Genomic DNA, 22,649 nt, shown 5'->3' with positions numbered 1-22,649 from the left:
CCATGGGGTTACAAAGAGTCAGACACGACTGAGCGACTTTCACATTCTCCTCCAAACCCCCCCGTTTAACTCTTGATTGTGTGCTAAAAAGCAACAAAGCTTCAGGATATAAAAAAATACAATTGAGTAAATATATTTAAAAGAATCCCATGATAGTAGGAGTAATTATGGGTGGATTGAGTCGGAGGTGGCTGACTGTTTGGGCAGTTGGCTGACCCTGGCCCTGAGACTTGCCAGCTGAGTGGATCTGGCCTCGAGCAGATGGGCCAGGCTCTTAAGGGATGATGCGGAGACTTCTAGAAACCGAGCTTCGAGTTTCTGCACCCCTCACACTCTTCATCTGTAAAACGTGGAAGGTTGCAGCTAATATTTACTGAGCACTTACTCCATGCCAGGTGTTCTTCAATGCATTTTAGTTATTATTCAGTCTTCTGAGGTGGGTACACAAATTACTATAGCTGTTTTAGAGAAAGGAAAACTGAGGCTGCCTAGAGATTAAATAACAGCCCAGAGTCACTTATCTGGCCTGTTGAATCCAACAGTCTGGTTCCATAATTTGCACTCTTAACCCCAAATTGTATAGCATGAAGGCAGTTACCCTCTCATTCTATGAAAATGAATGAGAAAGAAGTACATCAAAGCTGTATATTGTCACCCTGCTTATTTAACTTATATGCAGAGTACATCATGTGAAATACAGGACTGGATGAAGCACAAACTGGACTCAAGATTGCTGGGAGAAATATCAATAACCTCAGATACACAGATGACACCACCCTTATGGTAGAAAGTGAAGAAGAACTAAAGAGCCTCTTAATGAAAGTGAAAGAGCAGAGTGAAAAAGTTGACTTAAAACTCAACATTCAAAAAACTAAGATCATGGCATCCAGTCCCATCACTTTATGGCGGATAGATGGGGAAACAATGGAAACAGTGAGAGACTTTATTTTCTTGGGCTCCAAAATCACTGCAGATGTTGACTTCAGCCATGAAATGAAAAGACACTTGCTCCTTGGAAGGAAAGCTATGACCAACCTAGACAGCATATTAAAAAGCAGAGACATTACTTTGCTGACAAAGGTCCATCTAGTCAAAGCAGCTTTTCCAGTAGTCATGTATGGATGTGCTGCTGCTGCTGCTAAGTCGTTTCAGTTGTGCCCGACTCTGTGTGACCTCATAGACGGCAGCCCACCAGGCTCCCCCGTCCGTGGGATTCTCCAGGCAAGAACACTGGAGTGGGTTGCCATTTCCTTCTCCAATGCGTGAAAGTGAAAAGTGAAAGTGAAGTTGCTCAGTCGTGTCCAACTCTTCGAGACTCCATGGACTGCAGCCTACCAGGCTCCTCCAACCATGGCATTTTCCAGGTAAGAGTAGTGGAATAGGGTGCCATTGCCTTCTCCATATGGATGTGAGAGTTGGACTATAAAGAAAAATGAGTGCTGGAGAATTGATGTTTTTGAACTGTGGTGTTGGAGAAGACTCTTGAGAATCTCTTGGACTGCAAGGAGATCCAACCAGTCAATCCTAAAGGAAATCAGTCCTGAATATTCATTGGAAGGACTGATGCTGAAGCTGAAGCTCCAATACTTTGGCCACCTGATGCGAAGAGCTGACTCATTGGAAAAGACCCTGATGCTGGGAAAGATTGAAGGCAGGTGGAGAAGGGGATGACAGAGGATGAGATGGTTGGATGGCCTCACCGACTCAATGGACATGAGTTTGAGCAAGCTCTGGGAGTTGGTGATGGACAGGAAAGCCTGGCATGCCTCATTCCATGGGGTCGCAGAGTCAGATGTTACTGAGCGACTGAACTGACCTGAACTGTACAGCAGGAGGGCAGTTACCTTCTCATTCTATGAAGGTATTAAGTGAAGATTCCATTTGTGCTGGGTGAGCTGCTTTGTAAGCTCAGACGCTCCTTGATGCTCTCAGAGGCACTCACACTCCTGTCTGGTGCCCTCCAATGGAGGAGTGGGGTGAGGAGGCTGAAGGACCCAAGTGCACAGCCAGGTTCTGCCCCTCCAGCTATAGCATCTTCGGGAAATCATTCAATCCCTCTGAGCCTCAGCTTCCAAGTCTGTAAAATGGGTGTAATGATTTCACCTACTTCTCAAGACTAGTGTGAGGTGGAAACAAGGCCATGAGTGTTGGGAACATGGAGAAAAACCACAGAAGGCAGATAGAGTTGCTGACATTCACTGGACACTAACGACATGCAGGTATTATAGGGAAGAACTGACTCCGGGATGGATCTGTTGCTTTTACTCTAGCCTTTGTTCCCCGACCCCCCACTTTTGTTCACTAAGAGGATACTGTTTATCCTCTGGCAACTCTGCCCTTTTGTTAGATTATTGAACCAATGATCAGGACCCCGCACACCTGTGGGTGGCTACAGGAAGAAGAAATGAACACATCCTCTTCCCGAGGTTTGACTTTCTAGGAGATGTGTGCAAGATTGATGAGCTTTTTACTTTATTTCCTCACCTCCTTCAGCTCTGTTCTGTAAAAGAACCTGGCATCCAGACCCCAGATGATGGTTATTTTGAGAAATTAGTCTGCCATCTTCTTGGGCAAGCAGAGCGAGCATGGACTCAGGGACCTACCCGAGCTCATCACCTGGGTTATCTCATTCTGACTCAGGAAGTGAGGACTCTCATGAACCCGATCTACAGACTAGAAGCAGGCTCAGAGAGGCAGATGACTCAGCCAGCATCACACAGCCAGGCGGGGTTAGAACGTTTGAGCCCATGTCCTTAACCCCTGGCCTGGAGCTCCCACCACAGACGTGCCCAGGAAGTGGTTTCAAAAGGTCTCTGCTGGCCCTTCCACAAAACCTTCTGGATGACTATCTCTGAGTGTCCATCCAGTGGCCCCTCCAACTTGTGTTTCTACCTCAGCGAGCTTGTTCTCAAGTGGAAAGCACCTCCTCAGCCATCCTCTTCCCAGTCTTTCCCCGTGTCTTCCACAAGACTTGAACTTTCAGAACAACTGTTTGGGAAGTGTTGGCAGTTTCCACTATTCCTGCCTCTGGACTCTGGCCCAGAACTCTCCTCACACTTCAATGTTTGGGGTCAGTCATCCTGAGTGTCTGAGTTTAGGGAGAAAATGCAGGTCATACTATTGTAATTAATTCAGGGGGTGTGATGGATCAAAACTCTGGGCCAAGTCTCAGGACTCCCAGGACAGCAGGGAGGCAGCAGGGTTGAACACAGCAGAGGTGGATCTTCCAGCCACAGACCCTTGGCAGCTGTCAGGGACTGTCCTACCACTCTTTGCTCCAGGTTAGATTTCTCCCCCAAGGCCATTTTGAGTGGGAAAAAAGGGTGAACAGACATTGTACAAATCAATTCTTTCTCCAGTAAAATCAATGCTGCCTTCAAGAAAAAAAAGCAAAAGTCTAATTTAAAAAAAAAAAATTTTTTTTTAAACTAGAGTATAATTGCTTTGAGCCTTCCTAGGTGGCGCTAGTGGTAAAGAACCTACCTGCCAACGCAGGGGACGTGAGACATCGGTTCGATTCCTGGGTGGGACAGGCATGAAACCCACTCCAATATTCTTGCCTGGAGAATCCCATGGACAGAGGAGCCTGGCGGGCTACGGTCCATAGGACTTCAAAGAGTCAGACATGACTGAAGCGACTTAGCATGTAATTCCTTCACAATGTTGTGTTTGTTTCTGTTGTACAACAATGTGAATCAGCTGTATGTGTACATATATCCCCTCCCTCTGGAACCTCCCTCCCTCTAGGCCATCACAGAGCACCGAGCTGAGCTCCCTATACTATGCAGCTTCCCACTAGCTGTCTATTTCGCACATGACAGAGTATATTAAGGCTACTCTCTCAGTTTGTTATAAAAAGAAAGATAGCTCTAAGTCATGTCCGACTCTTGCAGTCTCCTGAACTGTAGCTTGCCAGGCTCCTCTGTCCATGAGATTCTCCAGGGAAGAATACCGGAGTGCACTGCCATTTCCTTCTCCAGGGGAACTTCCTGACCCAGGAACCGCACCCGGGTCTCCTGCATTGCAGGCAGATACTTCACCAACTGAGCTACGTGGGAAGCCTCAATTCATTATAAAGCAGACGTGATACTGTTTTACTCCATCTCCAGGGAAAACCTTTTTTCTTGTCTCACCCCTGTTGGCTGGAAGCAGCATCGTGTCTCACGGGCCCACTCCTGCTCACGCTGCTTCCCCCGATTTTGGAAGCTGTCAAGTCTCCTTCATCTGGATGCAACTTAACCAGAACCTACCAAATGCCTTGGGGAGCAAGAGGATAAATCGTCATCCCTGACTGGTCTCATGGAGGAAATCAGCCCAACAGATGAAACCCAGGGGAGGAGGTAGTCTCGCAGGCAAGTAAGAGCAGGACCCAGGACTGGAGGGGCAGCTGGGGCTGGAGGACTTGGGACAAGGAAGAGGTCAGTGTGGGCTCCAGGTGGGGAGAAGTGGCCCATTTTTTTTCTTGGTTTTATTAACTAAACAGGACTGTTAACAAACAAACATCTTTGAGGATGCCTTTACCTAGGGGATGAGGGTAGAGAAGCAAAGCATGGTCTAGGCAAAGGCAATGAGTTGGGAGTGAGCAGACTTGGCCTCTGAGCACGGCACTTTTCTCTGTTTTTATTATTATGTCTGCACAGCCAGCATGGGTTTTCAATTTTGAATGAATAGAAGAATTAGATCAGAAAGTTCTGGGAAGCTAGATGAAATTGGTTCCTCTTTCAGGTGGTCATTAGTATCACAAGAACACCCGCCACTCCAGGCAAAATCTCCCTGTGAGTTCCAGGGAGCTGGGGCTACCAAGTGGCTGCGTGACCTTGGCCTGTCATTCAGCGTGGCCTCAGTCTCCTCACCTCCTTTTGCCCCAGAGTTTCACTTTTTTTTTTTTTTTTTTTGTGGACTCCTTGGGAAGCACCTGGGTGCCCTGGGTGGGTTTTGCAGTACCCGAGCTTGATTAACTGGAGCCGGTGACCCAGGGACACGGTGCTTTTTGGCAGAGACACAGAACGCTGTGTGCGACCTGCAGCCGGGGCAAGACCTTTCCTTTAGCCTGCCTTTAGAAAGACCATTTCCATTAGAAAGACCAGAACAAAGCAGGGGGAAACGCTAAACAGTTCTTTTCTGGGTGTGATTTTTGGCCTGAGCTACACAGAGGGGTTTTCCTGAATGGTTCCAGTGTGTCTACTCAGATGCAGAATGGGGTTTGTGATTCCAAGTACCCAGATGAAAGCAAGTTGGAGAAGCTTCTAGCACAGTGCTTCTTTTTCTTCTTTTTATTTTAATGATGCTAAGTGGGCAATCAGTTTACAAATAATAATTTATTTATTTTATGCTGCATGGATTTTCCCTAATTGTGACAAGCTGGGGGCTACTCTTCCTTATGGTGCACAGGCTTCTCATTGCAGTGACTTCTCTTGCTGTGGAGCACAGGCTTCAGGCTCACAGGCTCCAGTGGTTGTGTACGTGGACACAGTAGTTGCAGCTCCCGGGCTCTAGAGCACAGGCTCAGTAGCTGTGGTGCACACTTCATGGCGTGTGGACCAGGGATTGAACCCCAGACCAGGGATCGAACCCCTGTCCCCTGCACTGGCAAGCAGATTCTTATCCATTGCGCCACCAGGCAAGTCCTAGCAGTGCGGCTTGAAGTGGGACATGCACACCAATCACCTGGGATCTTGTTCAAATGCAGCGCTGATGCAGGAGGTCGGGGGATGGAGCCTGAGATTCTGTTTAAAAAAAAAAAAAATTCATTCTTATCTATTTGACTGTGCTGGGTCTTAGTTGTGGCACAGGGGATCGTCAATCTTTGCTGTGGTATCTTTAGTTGCGGCATCCTGGATCTTTAATTGTGGCATGTGGGGTTTAGTTCCCAGACCAGGGATCGAACCCTGCATTGGGAGCATGGAGTCTTAGCCACTGGACCACCGAGGAAGTCCCCTGAGATGCTAATTCTAACAAACCCCAAGTGCTGCTGCTGGTCCATGGACTATACTTTGAGTAACAAGCCTCTAAAGTATTTAAACCCATGTTTGACAGATCGTTAAATAGAACTGACAAAAATAGAACAAAGAAGTGAAAGCAAGAAGGTCTCAAGTTCTAATATCCTCCCAGGATTGTCAGCTGTTTGAGCATTTGATTGAAAACAGGACAGTTTCTAGGAAAATATCTTATTGCCTTGAGTCCTGCGTGTTTTCTGTGTTTTTTTCCCCTAATGAGGAAACTCACATAAGAAACATCTCAGGGAGCTCTCTAGCTATGTTTAATTTTGAAGGTTTGATTTAAGGGAAAAGAGTCCAGCATACCCCTTAGTTGCCTTTTTGAAATTTATGAGATGAAATGAAAGTGGCTTGGGGAACAGTAGACAGACGTTGGTGATTTTCACTTGCATGCAGAAGCATCATCCTAACCGGCAGAGCCTTCACACAGCTGGAAAACTCCTGAAGAGTGAGAATGAATATGTTATTCTTTTGATTGGAGCCGGTGAAAAATGAGAATCGAACAAAACGCAACCTACTAAACTCTGAAACTTGCAGCAATTACGCAGGCGGAGTTTCCTCATGGTGCTTAAGTCTTGAGAGCTGAAACGTTGTGAGGGGCACACTGGGATTAAATTATTTCCTGCAGGGAGTCTTGTCTCAAGGAAGTTCAAATCTGAGGGCCTAAGCTTAAAGTGAAACTGTCAAAGGATGTCCATGGACATTGAGTAGAAGGGGGACCATCTTTCATTGAGAAAGTGGGGACAGTGGTATCATCTGGGTGTGTGGAGAGAGAATGTTATATTATGTATACTATATTATGTATTATATAATATGATAGAACGTTATCTAGCTGTGTGCAGAGATGAAGGCATCCAGGTGTGTACAGGCAAGTGATGGCGACCAGGTGCGCAAATAGTTGACATGACTGTCTCAGGACCACACTCTTGGGTTCCTGGACTGGCATAGCTTGTAAAGACCTTTGGAATGGCCTAGTTCTCCTTTCACAACATGTTTTATAGATAAAGACACAGAGATTCCAGAGTTGGGTAGGGCTTGCTCTGGGTGACGCCAGGAGTTATTGTCAGTGTGGGAATTTGTACACAGTGTCCCAGGTGGCTCAGCGGTAAAGAGTATGCCTGCAAAGCAGGAGATGCAGGTTCAATCCCTGGGTCTGGAAGATTCCCCAGAGTAGGAAAGAGCACCCCAGTATTCTTGCCTGGACATTTCCATGGACAGGCGAGCCTGGTGGGCTACAGTCCATGGGGTGGCAAAGAGTCAGACATAACTGAGCACACACGAGCATATCCCAAGTCTGGGGTCGTAAGCCTTTCCCCTTAGACATCTTTAAGCTGCCCTCTCCCCATCATCCCAATTCACTCCTACAAGAGCCTGGCTGGTGATGGCCCCAGCATGTCCCATTGTATGTTCCAGGGGTCCAGCGGCTTACACGTTGGCCTCAGACATTTTATTTGCCATGGGGTTATGTGCTTCAGTGATGTCCCCCATGGGTGTCTTATTTAATAACATCTTAAAACACAGGTCCCTCTGCTGTGCCCAGAACCTGATGGAAAGCTCCTCCTTACTTAGACTGGTGCATGCCCTTCACACAGGTCCTGCTGGCTGAGCCAATGTCCCCCACTCACCCCAGGAAAATCTGTCCTTCCCAGAAGCCATCATGAGGCCCTGGTTGTCAAGGGGCTGTAGGAAGGGGAGCATACAGGGAAAACCAAGTTGGAGGATTTAAGAATTTTTTAAGGAATTTTTCTTAATATCCATGAAAAATGCTACATTTCCTTTCCATGCTCATCTGGCCATTATAAGAACTCATGCTGTAGTTAACGAGCTGTTACAATTCATGAAGCAAACGAGAGTTCCCTGCAGTGCTGGTGAGTCTGAATTGGGTCATATTTTGAGACTTATAAATTTCCCTTTGCTGAATGGCCCCTCAAAGAAACCTCTCCAAGAAGGCATATGGGAACATGTTTATTTTACTTTAATTTCTCTGAATTTGAATCTTGAGCTTTCATAAAATAACTGATAAATATAGAGCAGCATATTTTAGTCAGCTAGAAAACATCATTACTGAAAATATGCTTTATTCTCAACCCAAATATAACTGTTCATATGGAATCTTTTTTCCAGCTTCATTGAGATGTAACTGACATATAGTCTTATAAGTTCAAGGTGCGCATCTAGTTGATTTGATACCCTTGTATGTTGCAAAACAATTACCACTATAGTGTTAGTTAACACCTCCATCATGTCACAGAATTACCCTTTCTTTTTTGTGATGAGGACATTTACGACGCCTCTTAACAACTCAGTATATATTACAGTATTCAGTATTATTATCTAGATGCTTCCCAGGTGGTGCTAGTGGTAAAGAACCTGCCCGCCAATGCAGGAGACATAAGACACACAGGTTCGATCCTTGGGTTGGGAAGACCCCCTGGAGGAAGGCATGGCAACCCACTCCAGTATACTTGCCTGGAGAATCCCTGGGACAGAGGAGCCTGGTGGGCTACAGTCCATGGGGTCGAAAAGAGTTGGACACGACTGAAGCGACTTAGCACATTATTATCTATAATCACCAAGCTGCACAATAGACCCCCAGAATTTATTCATCTTAGAGCTGGAAGCTTGTACTCTTCGGCCAACATCTGGAGCATCTTTATTATAGTGAGGTTTGCAATGACAAAAAATGTGGGCAACAACCTAAATACCCATCAATACTTTTCTCTGGGTTCAGATATATACATGTAAATGCACAGAGAAAGGATAAGTATAACTTCTGAGGGAAAGAGCAGGATTTTAGGCGCCTCTGTTTTATGTCTATTAAATAGGAGAACATGTTCAGATACTACTTATGTCATTAAAAATGAATTGAAAAAGATGTAAGACAGAGAAAGCCCTGAGCTAGTACAATTGTCTTCCAGTATCTATTAGGTTAGGAGAGAGCTAGGGCTCTGTTAGGCTTCTGTGGCAGGAAGCCAGGCTGAATTTGGCAGCTGCTTCGTGCCCCCTGGCTGTCATCCTGATCAAGTTTGGGGAAACAAGGAACCAGGATTACTTACTGTGAAGACAGTGGTTCTCACACTTGAGTGTGCATCAGAGTAACCCGTAACACTTGTGATAGACTCATTTCCCCAGTTTCCACCATCAACAGATCTGATTTAATGGGTCTATATTCTGGTCCAGCAATCTGCATTTGTTTGTTTGTTTGGATCCTGCGAAGCCTTTGGGATCTCAGTTCCCCGACCAGGCATCGAACCCAGGCCCATAGCAGCAAACGTGTCAAGTCCTAACCCCTGGATCGCCAGGAAACTCCTGAAATCTGCATTTTAAATAAGCACCAGAGTTGATTTTGGAGAAGATAGTCTTTGGGAGGAGTAATACATTTCTGTTATTCCTCCTTTGCTGAGACACTGCTCACGATGTCGTCACACATGAAAGCCAGGGCTGTTTCCCTGGTGACAGGGACTCATTTGCTAAGATAAAACACAGGGAAGACACACCCATCCTAGACCTTCTCACTGCCAGACGGCTATCCCTGAAAGCTTTGTATATGTGTGTGTATGCACGCGCACACACACATGCACAATGAACTTGAAAAACACCGCAAGGACCATTCTAGCTCTGCACTTTGTCAAAAAGAAAACAAGCAAACAGGAAAGAGCCCATCACTTTAGATAGCAACACCAGAATGAACTTAAATGTGTCTAGATAATGATTTGGAGGTGGACGTGATAAGATGCGATTTGGTTCATCACTGTGTTTTGTCAGGAAACATATATTAATGGAAACTCAAATGAGGGGCTTCTGTAAGGTCATGCTTTCCATGTAAATGTGCCCACAAAGAGCCCTTCACCACTAAATGGCACCATGCGCATGCAGGATGATGTTTACCATCCATAAAAGCCATTTTTGTTGACAATGAAGGATAGAAATCGAAATGAGAAAGCAAATTGCCTTGTCCCTGCCTTTGGAAAAGAATGTCATAGAAATAAATGGCTTTCAAGTGTTTTGTTTTGGTCTCCTTGTTTATCTAGCCATCTGTCTATCTAGCTATCTATCTATCTAATCTATCATCTATTTATGCCTTCATACATATTTACTTCTAATAGACTAAGCTGTTAGAATGGACATGAGCAAACTCTGGGAGATAGCGGAGGACAGAGGAGCCGGGTGTGCTACAGTCCACGGGGTCACAAGGAGTCAGACATGACTTAGTGATTGAACAACAAGAAGAAAGACTAAGCTTAGGTATGCCATCCGTGCTGCTAATACAGTTACCGGTAAGAGTCCAGTCAAAAGTTAAAAAATAAATTGGCTGATATCCTGAACTGGGCAGGCTGGCCAAGCCTTGTGTCTTTTAGGGGAGTCTTTGAACAGAATGTCACTAAAGAAGATGACCTGGCTGGGTCCTGGATCTTCAGGAATTCAGTGAGGTCCAGGGATGGCTGCAGTGAGACTGCCTGTGACGAGAGATCCTAGATGAGTCAAGGGCAGGTACTAAAGCCATCCTCGAATGCTACAGAGAGGTCAGGTCTCCAGCAACTCAGCCACCATGGACCTCTCCCCAGCCCTGGATAACCATATCAAATAGGCAGCCCTGTGAGCATCATTCATGGACCACTTGGGATATTGTTAAAGACATATATTTCAAAGTTAAGCAATCAAAAGGAAGAAGAAGGAGTTGTACCAGGCAGCAACATCACCCGGGTACTCCACACTAGTGCCTGCCAGGGATGCAGGGAGTGTGGGAACGCCTGCTCTGGGAAGAAATGATGCTGAGCAGTGGCTGGGGAAAGAGGAGGAATGGATTCCTGACACAAAGCTTCAGCCCAAAGAACATTTCAGTCATTAGAAAGACTCAGTGAGCACTCACTTCTTGTTCATTTCCTGCCACCTGAATATTTGCAGACATTCATAATGGGCCCTATGTTGCTGTGTGTGTTTGATGTAAACATAGGAAGGATAACACATTTAAGCACCGCATGCAACATTGACATGGTCAAGCAACAGAGGCTGTGAATCCTTTAAAGATGCTTGGGCATTGAAATAAATATGATCTATAAGGGTAAATACAGTTTTAATTTACTAAAGCAATCAGCAAAATCCCCCAGCAAGCATTAATGTCCCCCTTTATAGTGGGTGTCGGGACGGCATTCATCATGATCTTATAGCACAGTGATTTTTGTAGACTTCTCTCTTATTAGGCTGCCAAATTCTAGACAATAATGTTCTTTTTTCCTGGGAGCCCTGGGCTTTGTATGCCTGGTAAAAAAGGATGGAGTGAAGAAAAGCATTTAGACTAAAAACCAGCAAATTCTTCTCACCACAAAGACTATCCTCTGGAGTAACATTCAAGAGGAAGCCTTGAGAATTACACGGAAGAAACCCTCTTGATGAGAGGCGGTGACATACGGCAGCACAGAGGTTTCCCCCAGAGTTGACCCCACTGCTGTGAGCCAGCTGCGAGCCAGTTGATTCACACGTACTGGATCTTCCCAACGTCTTTCAGAGAAATGGGCGCTGTTATGAGTTTCTCCTATTTTCCAAAACTGGGGTCCTTCTTGGATTAGGACAGCTCGTACTTGGAACCAGAGCTTGGTTATACAAGCTCAAGAGCCATCTGCTCTTCCTCATATTTGGGTTTGGGGACCATTTCTCTCCTTCCTTTGGCAATCAACTTGTGCTTCTCTTAGGGTTTTCTTTTTTTCTTAAACACCTTCCTCCATTTGCCCTGCTGCTACTTTAGGGAGCAGGAAGAGGACAATCTGAGAAAATTCATTGTTTTTGAAACCCAACTCTGGAGTCTTGGTGTCTGAAGAGAGCCAACTATGAAGGCTGGGAGCACTCCCCAGCAGAGTACTTGGTGAATTTAAAAAATTTTTTTAAAATTTTTTTAGTTGTGGTATGCACATGACTGGATATAGTTCCCTAACCTGGTTAACTATAGTTCCTGGTTTAGTTCCCTAACCAGGAACCAAACCCAAACCCCCTGCATTGGGAGTGTGGAGTCTTAGCCACTGGAGCACCAGGCAAGTCCCTACTGTGTGAATTTTTAAAGTGCTGTATTGGTGTAAGATATCGCTGCTCAACCAGGGGTGATTTTGTCTCCTACCCGCAAGGGTATTTGGCAATGTTGGAAACATCTTCAGTTGTCACAACTAGGTGTGTGTTCTACTGGCATCAAGAAGGAAGAGGCCTGGGATGCTGTTAAACATCCCCTAAAGTAAAGAACAGCCTCCCATGACATAGATTTATCCTGCCTAATGTGTCACTAGTGCTGAGGGTGAAAAACCCTGCTATAAGGCATTGCTATACTTCTTATATCTTTGGAAGCTATTTTTTTTTTTTTTGGAAGGGGATATGTCTCATAAAGTGGAGCACAGTTATTTACATGTATTAGGGTAAACAAAACTCATATACTCTAAAATACATCCTTAATTCTCTCATGTTTTTCTCTGGTATTTTCATTCAAAATGATGTAGAAGCAAATTAAATTAAATGATGACAAGCAAATTAAGAGACCATTCAAGTCTCCTTATAGCTATTGGTCTTTTAAAACTGATGTTCAAGACAGATAATAGACTGAACGCTTGTTGTAACTCATGGCTGGTTGTCATCTGTGCATATTTGGGGAAATTCCTCATCATCATTCCCAAGTTGAAGTCAGAACTCAAAGTCCCAGAGTTTTTGCAATTAGAACTCAGGTATGGGATTCTGTGGCTTCCCTGGTGGCTCAGCGTTAAAGTATCAGCCTGCAATGCAGGAGACGCAGGTTCGATCCCAGGGTCAAGAAGGTCCCCTGGAGGAGGGCATGGCAACCCACTGCAATATTGTTGCCTGAAGTATCCCAAGGACAGAGGAGCCTGGTGGGCTACAGTCCCTAGGGTCACAAAGAGTCGGACACAAAGAAGTGAATGAGCTCACACACATGAGCTGCCACTCATGATGCACCTGACTGAAACTTTCCTTTAGAATTGAGGAACCAGAGGGCACCTGAGCAAGTGGGAACCCCATTTTGCTGGGCACAGTGCAGAGGCGCTTGGCTTTTGGGAACAGCGATGTCTGCGAGATTGAGTTCCTGATGCAGAATGGCGTTGGAGGTGAGTGGCTGTGGCAGCAGCGTTGTCACAGGCAGGGGATGTGCGCGGAGGTTTCTTCATCAAGGCTGGTTTTAGAAGCTGAGTCTTGAGGCTGATCCTCCAGTCCTCTCAGCAGTTACAGAAGCGAGCAGCCACTCTTTTCTACTTAAACCAGTAGGAGTGGGTCTGCTGTATGCCAGGAAGAACTCTGACTGATGCACAAGATTTATCAGTGGTGAGCTTCTTTAAAACCTAGAGTCTTTAAAAAAAAATTTTATTTTTTTGACATTGAGCTTTTTAAATTTTTAAATTTATTTAGCTGAGCTGAGTCTTAGTTGCTGCATGCAGGAACTTTGACCTTCATGGTGGGATCTAGTTCTCTGGCCAGGGATGGAACCTGGGTCCCCTGCAGCAGGAGTGTGAAGTCTTAGCCCCTGGACCACCAGGTAAGCCCCCTTAAAGTCCTTTAAATAGCCTCCTTTGCTCTAGTAATATCCCAAGTTTCCAGTTTAGAACCAAAGATAGAATGTCCTCCTTTCTTTCCAGGCTCTAGGTGTGGGGCTTCAGAACTTTGGGGAGCAAGTAAAAGACCAGGCTGGAGTAGGAAGTGGCAACCCACACCAGTATTCTTGCCTGAGAAATCCCGTGGATATAGGAGCCTGGTGAGCTCCAGTCCCTGGGGTTGCGAAGCGTTGGATATGACTTAGTGACTAAACAGCAACAACGAAAGACCCGGCAGAGGAAGATCCCATCAGGAAGTTCTTCCCTGAGGGAACTGCAAGGCTTCAAATTCTGGGCCTGAAAGAGGTAAAAAAGAACAGGGATGGAGGGCCCCTCACCCACCGCAGCCAAAAGCTAGCAGTTTAACATTTTAACATTTAGATCACTTTTTCAATGTGTGTTGGAGGTGGGGAGGTTTGTCTTTGAAAACATCTTTTGTCATTTATTTCATGAGTTGTTTGGATAATAAACTTGTCCAGAAATGGGTGGAGGGATAGACCAGCCAAGACTGATGCAAATATGGCCATCCATATGGAGGGCTTGCTCTCTATACTTTAATACCCTCTTTGGAGAAGGAAATGGCAACCCACTCCAGTAATCTTGCCTGGAAAATTCCATCAACAGAGCAGCCTGGCAGGCTACAGTCCATGGGGTTGCAAAGAGTTCAGGCATGACTGAGCAACTATCACTCACTCACTTATTGTTAACACCCTGACTGCTAACTCAAGATCCTGTTTCTTGTTTCTAGTTGAGTGGGTGATTCTGAGGCAGGCTCCAGGTTAGAGCTTCCCTCCTGTTCATATTTCATGGGGCACGAAGAAGTGGGCATCAGGTTGGAGACTTACAGCTGTTAGCATTTCTTGAGATAAGAGATAGATGGGCTCCAGTTAAGGTGTTTACAATCAGCCTCCTGTTTGCCATCTGAAATGGAAGTAACAACAGAAACAGGGTAAATAGCCAGTGTTTGTCTCTTGTAAACACCTTAAGGTAATAGTCATGGCAATAGTCAAGATAATAGTCAAGGCAATAGTCAAGTAATAGTCAAGGCAAGGACAAAGAGGGGCAAAACCCTGCTTAAGAAAAGGCTTAAGGGACTCTGCTCCCCTTCTTTTGGGACACGGGAGACTCCACATGTACAGAAAGGCTCCTTGTGGGTCAAAATTCAGGGGATAACACCAGGCCATAATGAATCTTGCTCCTCCCAGAAACCTTCACCTCGAGATCCATCTTAGTTGAGGGGTACATGTGCACTCAAGGGAGGGCCCTAGGTGGTCAGATGTGGAAAAAAGAAACCATATAATTTGCCTGAAGGAAGACAAAGATCTGGAAGAAATGATCACCCCTTTACTTTGCTCCTCCTCACTAGGGGGAACACCCACACCCTTTCTCTCTGGGTGTGCATCTCGGCCTTGCTTTTGTCTTAACTAAACTGTTTCTCTGTGTGCTCTCCCACTTGCTGTTATGCTATGTCTCATAATAAACTTTGTACCTGCATTTACAGTTTCTGCCTCTATAATAAATGCATTTTTCCCTAGATGCAAAGATACAGGGAAAAATAGCTTCTAGCCTCTAGCCCTTGCTGGTCTGATGGCTAAGACTGTTAATTCTCATCCAGGGTTCCCAGGTTCAATTCCTGGGCAGAGAATTAAGATCTTACTTCAGGCTGCCTCTTACTACTGCCTCACTGAGATCAACTAATGTAAAAACAATTATGAAAAAAGGAAAAGTAAAAAGAAATTATTTAAATAAGCAGCTATAAGGAGATATGTTAAGACAAAAAATAATTCAAAATCAAGAATCCCCAGAGATTGCTAATTTACTAAAGCCATCGGGCTTTTACGTTTTACCATTGGGTTTTTTAGAGTAGCTGCACCCTGAGATTATTTTCATGGGTCCCTCCACTAGCTGATTCTGTTTCTAGAAAAGTCTGCCCCAGACTGTGAACTCTTTGAGAGCAGAGACTATGTCTTATTCATCTTTCTGTCACTCAATGCACCCTGTCCAGGACTTGTCACCTAACAGATGAATCATAAATAGTTGCTGAATTGGCAGGCTTTACCGTTCCCTTTCCTCATGTGGCAGGGAAGTTTCCTGCCACACCCCAACTCCTCGTGTTACTCTGGGGGGTTACCCACTCCTTTCCTGGGGAGCTAGCCTAACTTCAGTGAACACAGGAAAAGGACAAGACTTTGTTAGTCTAGTTACAAGATTATGTAATCAGCAGGAATCCACACTATAAAAGGAAGGTGGGTTTGTCTTGTAGATGTCCTACTCTGAGGCCATACCTGCAAGGATCTAGTGATTCCCTGGGTCCTGTAAAGCCTGCCTGAAATTATCATGGCTTGATAGGTGACTAGTGAGAAAAGTAAAGGGTTACCTTACTCTATCTTCTGAACTCCACCCACATGAGAGGTCATCTGATAGTAAGTTTTCTTTCTAGAAAGTTTCTGTTCCTTCTCACCCTCCCAGAGCTAAGGACCTTGTCAAGAGCTTTTGCACGAGCTTGGTTAGAGAAAACCTAGCAGTTGCCTAGGCATCCGAGCCCAAGAGTGGGGACCCACAGTGAGGCCCAGTTTAAAATGAGACAGACATAAGATGTATGCCCCATGCGTCACTTTAGAGATGACTCTGGGGTAGAGGACACAAGACCATTTGGGACTCCTTTTGATTTTTGGTGGAGTGAGAAGAAAAGGCTAACAAAAGAAAGATTTCTGGCCAGAAAAGTAACATGTAAGCCTCCACTCTGTGCTTATGCAAAGCTAGCCTGAAGAGTTAAAAAACAAGTAGTTTGTGCGTGACAGAGCTAGAAGGAATAATTATTATGTCTGGAGTTGGGTATTAAAAAAATTTTTTTTTCCCAAAGCACACGGGGTTTTCTTGGCCTTTATATGTGATGCTGCGTCAGTTCTCACACTGCCTGTAACAGGCTCTTCTCTCCCATCAGTGGTGGTCAGCCTGCCACGCTGAGTCAGCTCAGTCTGAGGAGCCACGGGGTGCCTGGCTCTTGGAACACACACAGGGCAGGCTTAGAAGATAAAACTCAAGTCTGGGGGAGCATCTCTTATGTTATTGCCTGGACTTAAGATTCAAAAACTTCTCTCTCCTACCTGGTAACTAAAAAATGATCTCCAGTGGTTTCTCCTAAAAAAATTAAAAATTAAAACTTGATCTCAAATATTTTCTTCTAAGTCAAAGTGAAGTCGCTCAGTCATGTCCGACTCTTTGCGACCCCATGGACTGTAGCCTACCAGGCTCCTCCCTCCGTGGGATTCTCCAGGCAAGAGTATTGGAGTGGGGTTGCCATTTCCTTCTCCAGGGGATCTTCCTGACCCAGGGATTGAACCTGGGTCTCCTACATTCCAGGCAGAAGCTTTAATCTCTGAGCCATATATCAGCATGAAGTCAGCTGCTGTGAAACCTTCAGTGTCCTTAAGCAGGCTTCCCAGACTCTTTGCCTTTGTTGTCTCTGACTCCGTCTTCTGTTCTCTACCTCCTGTTGCCTGTTGTCATCAAAAAGCATAATACCATCCTCTAAGTTCATACAGCCCAAAGTTTTATCTCCTACATGGGATATAAGTAAGGGATATTTCAGGTGAGGCAGAAAGATCTGTTTAACTCAAGCACAATAGAGGTAGCATTGTAACTAAATTTGTTAGAGCTCCTTTAATAAACCACTGTGGGGGAGGGCTTCCCTATTTTTGTTAAGTCCCATCAGAACTTACTTATATTTTCTGTTTGCACAGATATGTCTGTCTTGGATTCAGAGGCAGAAAAATACAGTAGTGGAGGGTTTGACTCCAGAACCCTGCAAATTGAAGCTGAGATTCCAGCCCCACTGCTTTTCAGTTGTACCATGATGGTTAGTTACTTAGCCTTGAAGTACCAGTTACCTCATTTGTAAAATGAGCATAATAGTAATTTTGAGGGGAGTTTCCTGGCTGTCCAGTGGTTAGGACTCTGCACTTTCACTGTGGAGGGCATGGGTTTGATCCCTGGTTGGGGAATTAAGATTCCACAAGCTCTGTGGTGCAGCCCAAAGAGACCCAATAGTTGTGGAGGATCAAATGAGATAAGGCGTGTGAAATACTTAGTACAGTGCCTGGCGTGTAAAATGCCCTCAATAAATGGTGGCTATTTTTAGCCATTCAATCAAAAAGGATATTTATTTGGTATCTGCTGTGTTCAGGCATATTGTAGGTACCAAAATGCTTCAAGACATAGGCCCCTGCCTGTAAAGAGTTTACATCAGGGGTTGTGCAGGCAGGGGAGGAAACACTTCTACAATTTCAAAGGTAGAATGTAATAAATGACAGAAAGATCATGAAAGGGAGAAGACCTTGAAGGCAAGGTACCCTTTGAATTGGGCACTGTAGCATGTGAAGAATGTGAGTTGTGTGGGGATGAAGCAGTCAGTATTCTAGAGAAAGGGAATAAACCCCAACAGAGATGATGAACAGGAATGGTGAGGTCATGTCTGTGTCCAGCAGGCTAGTGTGGTCTGAATATAGGGAGTGAGACAGGTGGGAAGCAGACCAAAAAAAAAAGGAAGATCAGAATGAAAGGGCATGCTGATTGGAAATGCCATGCTAAAAGCTCTAGTTTTGTTTGATGGGCCATTAAAGGCTTTTGGGGAATAGGAGGTAATATAGCAGGCCTCTCAGGTGGCACAGTGGTTAAGAACCCACCTGCCAATGTGGGAGACTCTAGGAGACATGGGTTTGATCCCTGGGTGGGGAGGATCCCCTAGAGAAGGAAATGGCAACCCACCCCAGTATTCTTGCCTGGAGAATCCCATGGATAGAGGAGCCTGATGGGCTACAGTCCATAGGGTCGCATAGAGTTGGGCATGACTGAAGCAACTTAGAATGCCCAAATAAAAAATGCACCTCAAATCGTTTTTCAACTCTGTTACCACAATTTCCTCTGCTAAAGATATTTTGAAGCAAAAGAGTGCCTCAGCTCTTGGATACAGAAAACCCTGTTGATGAACATGATGAGAAAAATCAAAAGGTGTGTTGTAGTTCATGAGGTTGCAAAGAGTTGGACATGACTTAGTGACTGAATAAAAAGGGATTAGTCAGGCACAGATTGTATTTTATTTTGAAGTTTTTTTTTTTTTACTATCATACTTTCTCTTTAGCTATAACTAAAGAAAGTGATTATAACTCAGAGCATGTGGGTTTAGAATAAATTCAGGTGCATAAAATTGGATTGCGTTTGTTCCCATGTTGACTTTTCTCCCTGTATGAGTGATCACTTGAATTTGGAGAGTGAAATTATTTTACTTTTTTCCAGCCTAATGGGAATATCTGCAGCCAGAAGACAGAGTACAGGGCTTGCAAAAGAGGGGATAATAAAGCTCCATCCTCTGGGGAAAGGAAAGAAAAGGTGAAGGGAGGAGATGTCTTCAAAGTAGGGAGGCTACAAAGCCTCCTTCCTGCTTCCCCCAACTTGGTCCAGATTAATTTGTATTTCAGTGAGGATGTAATACAGCTAAAGATTTTATGTAACTTTTAAGCCTCCTAAATGTTTGTTACTTTTGTTATCCTCATGGAAACCGTGCAATTACTAAAATGTGGTGACAAGGCCTTAGGTGTTTATTTAAGAATGGAGAGGGTGGGGTCCCAGAACTTATATTCCATTCTGGTATTGTCAGGGAGATGAAGAATAGAGCGTGGTAGTCAAGAAAGAGTGAAGAGAGGGGGAGGGGGTGGTAGCAGAGTAGTGAGGGGCAGGTATTGAAGTGTGCTTGCTGCACAAAGGCTGCGTTTTCTGACCTAAGGAGATAAAACCCAGCGCTGTCAATGGCACTGTGAGCGGTGACCGACAGCAGGAGCCAAGTCACTCTGGCCCATCGGCCTCCACTCCACCCTACTGCTCTTGGAGTCTGCAGCCCGGCCCAGGATGTAGGCAGCGAGGCAGCTCTTTGAACTAGGCTAGGTACCAGGTTCCTCCTCCAAATGCGACGGACACAGAAGAGAGACTGAACTCCTTGTTTATCCGCTCCCAGGCACGCCCGAGCCGCCCAGCCACGGCCGCGGGAGCTGTCCGCGGTGCTGAAACATTTTCTTGGCCTTGATCGGACCCGTGATTCGCATCGCGTCGCCAGCTTAGGCAAAGGGCTCAGTGCGTCCCGGGGAACGCGAGCCCCCGCAGGTCTGCGGCTAGTTCTAAGCGCTACAATTTAAATCCCTGACAGAACTACCTATGCGACTCTCTTAACCAAAGCCAGGACTCAAGGCAGGATCCGGCTCTTAAGGACGAGTCCCTCATCTCTCCCCTACATCCCCCAGATATCTCAACCCCCCACCCCATTTCCTGCCCGGCGCCTTCCTCACGGAAACGGCGCCAGGTCGTCCCGAGAGCCAGACAGTTCACGCCTCTCATCTCCCTAGTTTACTGCACTCTCCTCCGGAGCGGGACTCGCCCAGGACGCAGCAAGCTCCCACAGTAGAGATTCTCCCCTGACCCTCCGGCCCAGGTTTCTGGCCCCTTCTTCCTTTTCAGTTTCTACTATCCTTCTCCTATTTCTCAAAGCACCGAGCTGGGAGGTGCGAGCTCCGCCCCTATTTTCCCTACAAGGGCACACTGTTGTGGGGGCGGGGCGAAGGGGAGGTGCTCCCAGCCCCTCTCAAAAGCCGCGAGTCCACCGGGAACTCGAATCTTTTCAGCTCTGCGAAGAAGCCTGCACCACCGTCTGGGTGGAGGACCTCCAGGGACAGCCAGGATTCTACCCCTCTTTCTCTGGAGAGCTTTCCCATTCGTCAAGCCCCAGTCACCAGGTAGGACTGCGCTTGGGTCTGGCTTGTGGAGACTGTGAGGGCTCCAAATAGAGTGGAAGGCATTTAAATAACCTGTGCACATCTAACCACCCCTAGATTTCATTTTACAGAGGTGGGAGTGACAGCACTTTAAATTTTGTCGATTATTTGTTGTGGCCAGTCATTCTAAAGGGAATATTTGAGTAACTGAGGTGTGTGTGTGGGGGGGGGGGGCGGGGACGCTTGGCGTAGGAGGGGATGGATAGAGAATGGGAGGTGACAGACTCTGATTATCTTTGGACAGGTGGCTATGGCTTCATTGCCGACTCAGCGTCCAGCGGCCCCAGACTTATTTTCTGGGCTGCTGCCTGCGGCTTCAAGTCCGGTCAACCAGAGCTCAGAGGCGGTGGTGGGCAATGAATCGGCGGCTGGTCCAGGCGCTCAGGCCATCACGCCGTTCCAGAGCCTGCAGCTGGTGCATCAGCTGAAGGGGCTGATTGTGCTGCTCTACAGCGTCGTGGTGGTCGTGGGGCTTGTGGGCAACTGCCTGCTGGTGCTGGTGATTGCACGGGTGCGTCGGCTGCACAACGTGACCAACTTTCTCATCGGTAACCTAGCCCTGTCCGACGTGCTCATGTGCGCCGCCTGCGTCCCTCTCACGCTGGCCTACGCGTTCGAGCCACGCGGCTGGGTGTTCGGCGGCGGCCTGTGTCACCTGGTCTTCTTCTTGCAGCCGGTCACCGTCTACGTGTCGGTGTTCACGCTCACCACCATCGCGGTGGACCGCTACGTCGTGCTGGTGCACCCGCTGCGCCGGCGCATCTCGTTGCGCCTCAGCGCCTACGCGGTGCTGGCCATCTGGGCGCTGTCCGCGGTGCTAGCGCTGCCGGCCGCCTTGCACACCTACCATGTGGAGCTCAAGCCGCACCGCGTGCGCCTCTGCGAGGAGTTCTGGGGGTCCCAGGAGCGCCAGCGCCAGCTCTACGCCTGGGGGCTGCTGCTCGTCACCTACCTGCTCCCCCTGCTGGTCATCCTCCTGTCTTACGTCCGGGTGTCGGTGAATCTCCGGAACCGAGTGGTTCCGGGCTGCGTGACCCAGAGCCAGGCCGACTGGGACCGCGCGAGACGCCGCCGCACCTTCTGCCTGCTGGTGGTGGTTGTGGTGGTGTTCGCCGTCTGCTGGCTGCCGCTGCACGTCTTCAACCTGCTGCGGGACCTCGACCCGCACGCCATAGACCCCTACGCCTTCGGCTTAGTGCAGCTGCTCTGCCACTGGCTCGCCATGAGCTCCGCCTGCTACAACCCCTTCATCTACGCCTGGTTGCACGACAGCTTCCGCGAGGAGCTCCGCAAACTGTTGCTGGCCTGGCCCCGCAAGATTGTTCCGCACGGCCAGAGCATGACAGTCAGCGTGGTGATCTGATGCCACTGTGCCAGGCCTTGGGGAACTCCAGTCCACTGGTCTCTGGAGGATGCCCACGCGGAGGCCGGACTGGAGAGATTATTTCAGAGCTAGGCTAATACTAAACTAATATGGCTCCAAACTGCCAGCCCACCCCTCTTGTCCCTCTGTCTTACCTAGTCTTTGTGTCACTGTAAAATTTTATGTAGGCTTTGATGAGAGACTCATGCGTGCTTGGAGGAGGCCAGGGAGAACAAAAGAGGTTTTACTGTTTTCTCCTTTTACCACTGAAGGCCAAACAAAGCTCTTTCCCCTGGTTCAGGTAATATTTCAGAAACCTGACTGTTTTCCTTGCTTTCCCTTCTGCTTGTTCCATGGGGAGTGAAGGAGCAATAAGCATGGGGTTTAAAATGGCTGGTTGGGGTTGGTAAAGCTTTTCAGGTTGCCTTTTAAAAAGGACTCACTTGAGATATAATACAGGACAGTGCTTACTCCATTCAAACCCATTACGTTCTAGGATTCCAGGGAAACATGTATTACAAATCTGTATCTAGAATTTCAGCATTTCCTGAACAAGAGCTTTATATGCCAAAGGGATTTTCACTTTAAATCCACTTGCATTTATAGCACAAAATGCTTACAAATCACCTTTAAGAGGTTTTGCTATTGTTTTCTCTCTTCCTTATCCTCCAATTGCTGTTTGAAAATGATAAGAAAAATTAGTTGATGAAGAGATAGATAACATAGGAGTGAAGTGGAAAAGGTTCACACAAGGGGAAATACAACTGCGCAGGACAAACTATCTGTGTGTATGTTTGTGTATATACACAACTAGTGTTTGCCACAAGGCAAGAACTCAAATATTTGGTTTTCTGAATGCTCAGTGTAAACTGTGAGCTGTAACACACTCTTG

General features: G+C 46.5%; 1 protein-coding gene across 1 annotated transcript; it reads left to right on the top strand.

Moving 5' to 3' along the window:
- The first annotated feature begins 20,644 nt into the window (after positions 1–20,644).
- On the top strand, positions 20,645–21,757 carry PRLHR (prolactin releasing hormone receptor). The gene has a single exon (XM_068961825.1). The coding sequence runs from the start codon at positions 20,645–20,647 to the stop codon at positions 21,755–21,757; it is 1,113 nt and encodes a 370-aa protein (XP_068817926.1).
- The last annotated feature ends 892 nt before the right edge of the window (positions 21,758–22,649 follow it).

Source organism: Capricornis sumatraensis, chromosome 23 (genome assembly GCF_032405125.1).
Source record: "Capricornis sumatraensis isolate serow.1 chromosome 23, serow.2, whole genome shotgun sequence".
Taxonomy (NCBI): Eukaryota; Metazoa; Chordata; class Mammalia; order Artiodactyla; family Bovidae; genus Capricornis; species Capricornis sumatraensis.
Note: the sequence above shows the minus strand (reverse complement) of the source record. Positions and strands in the feature narration are given on the sequence as shown.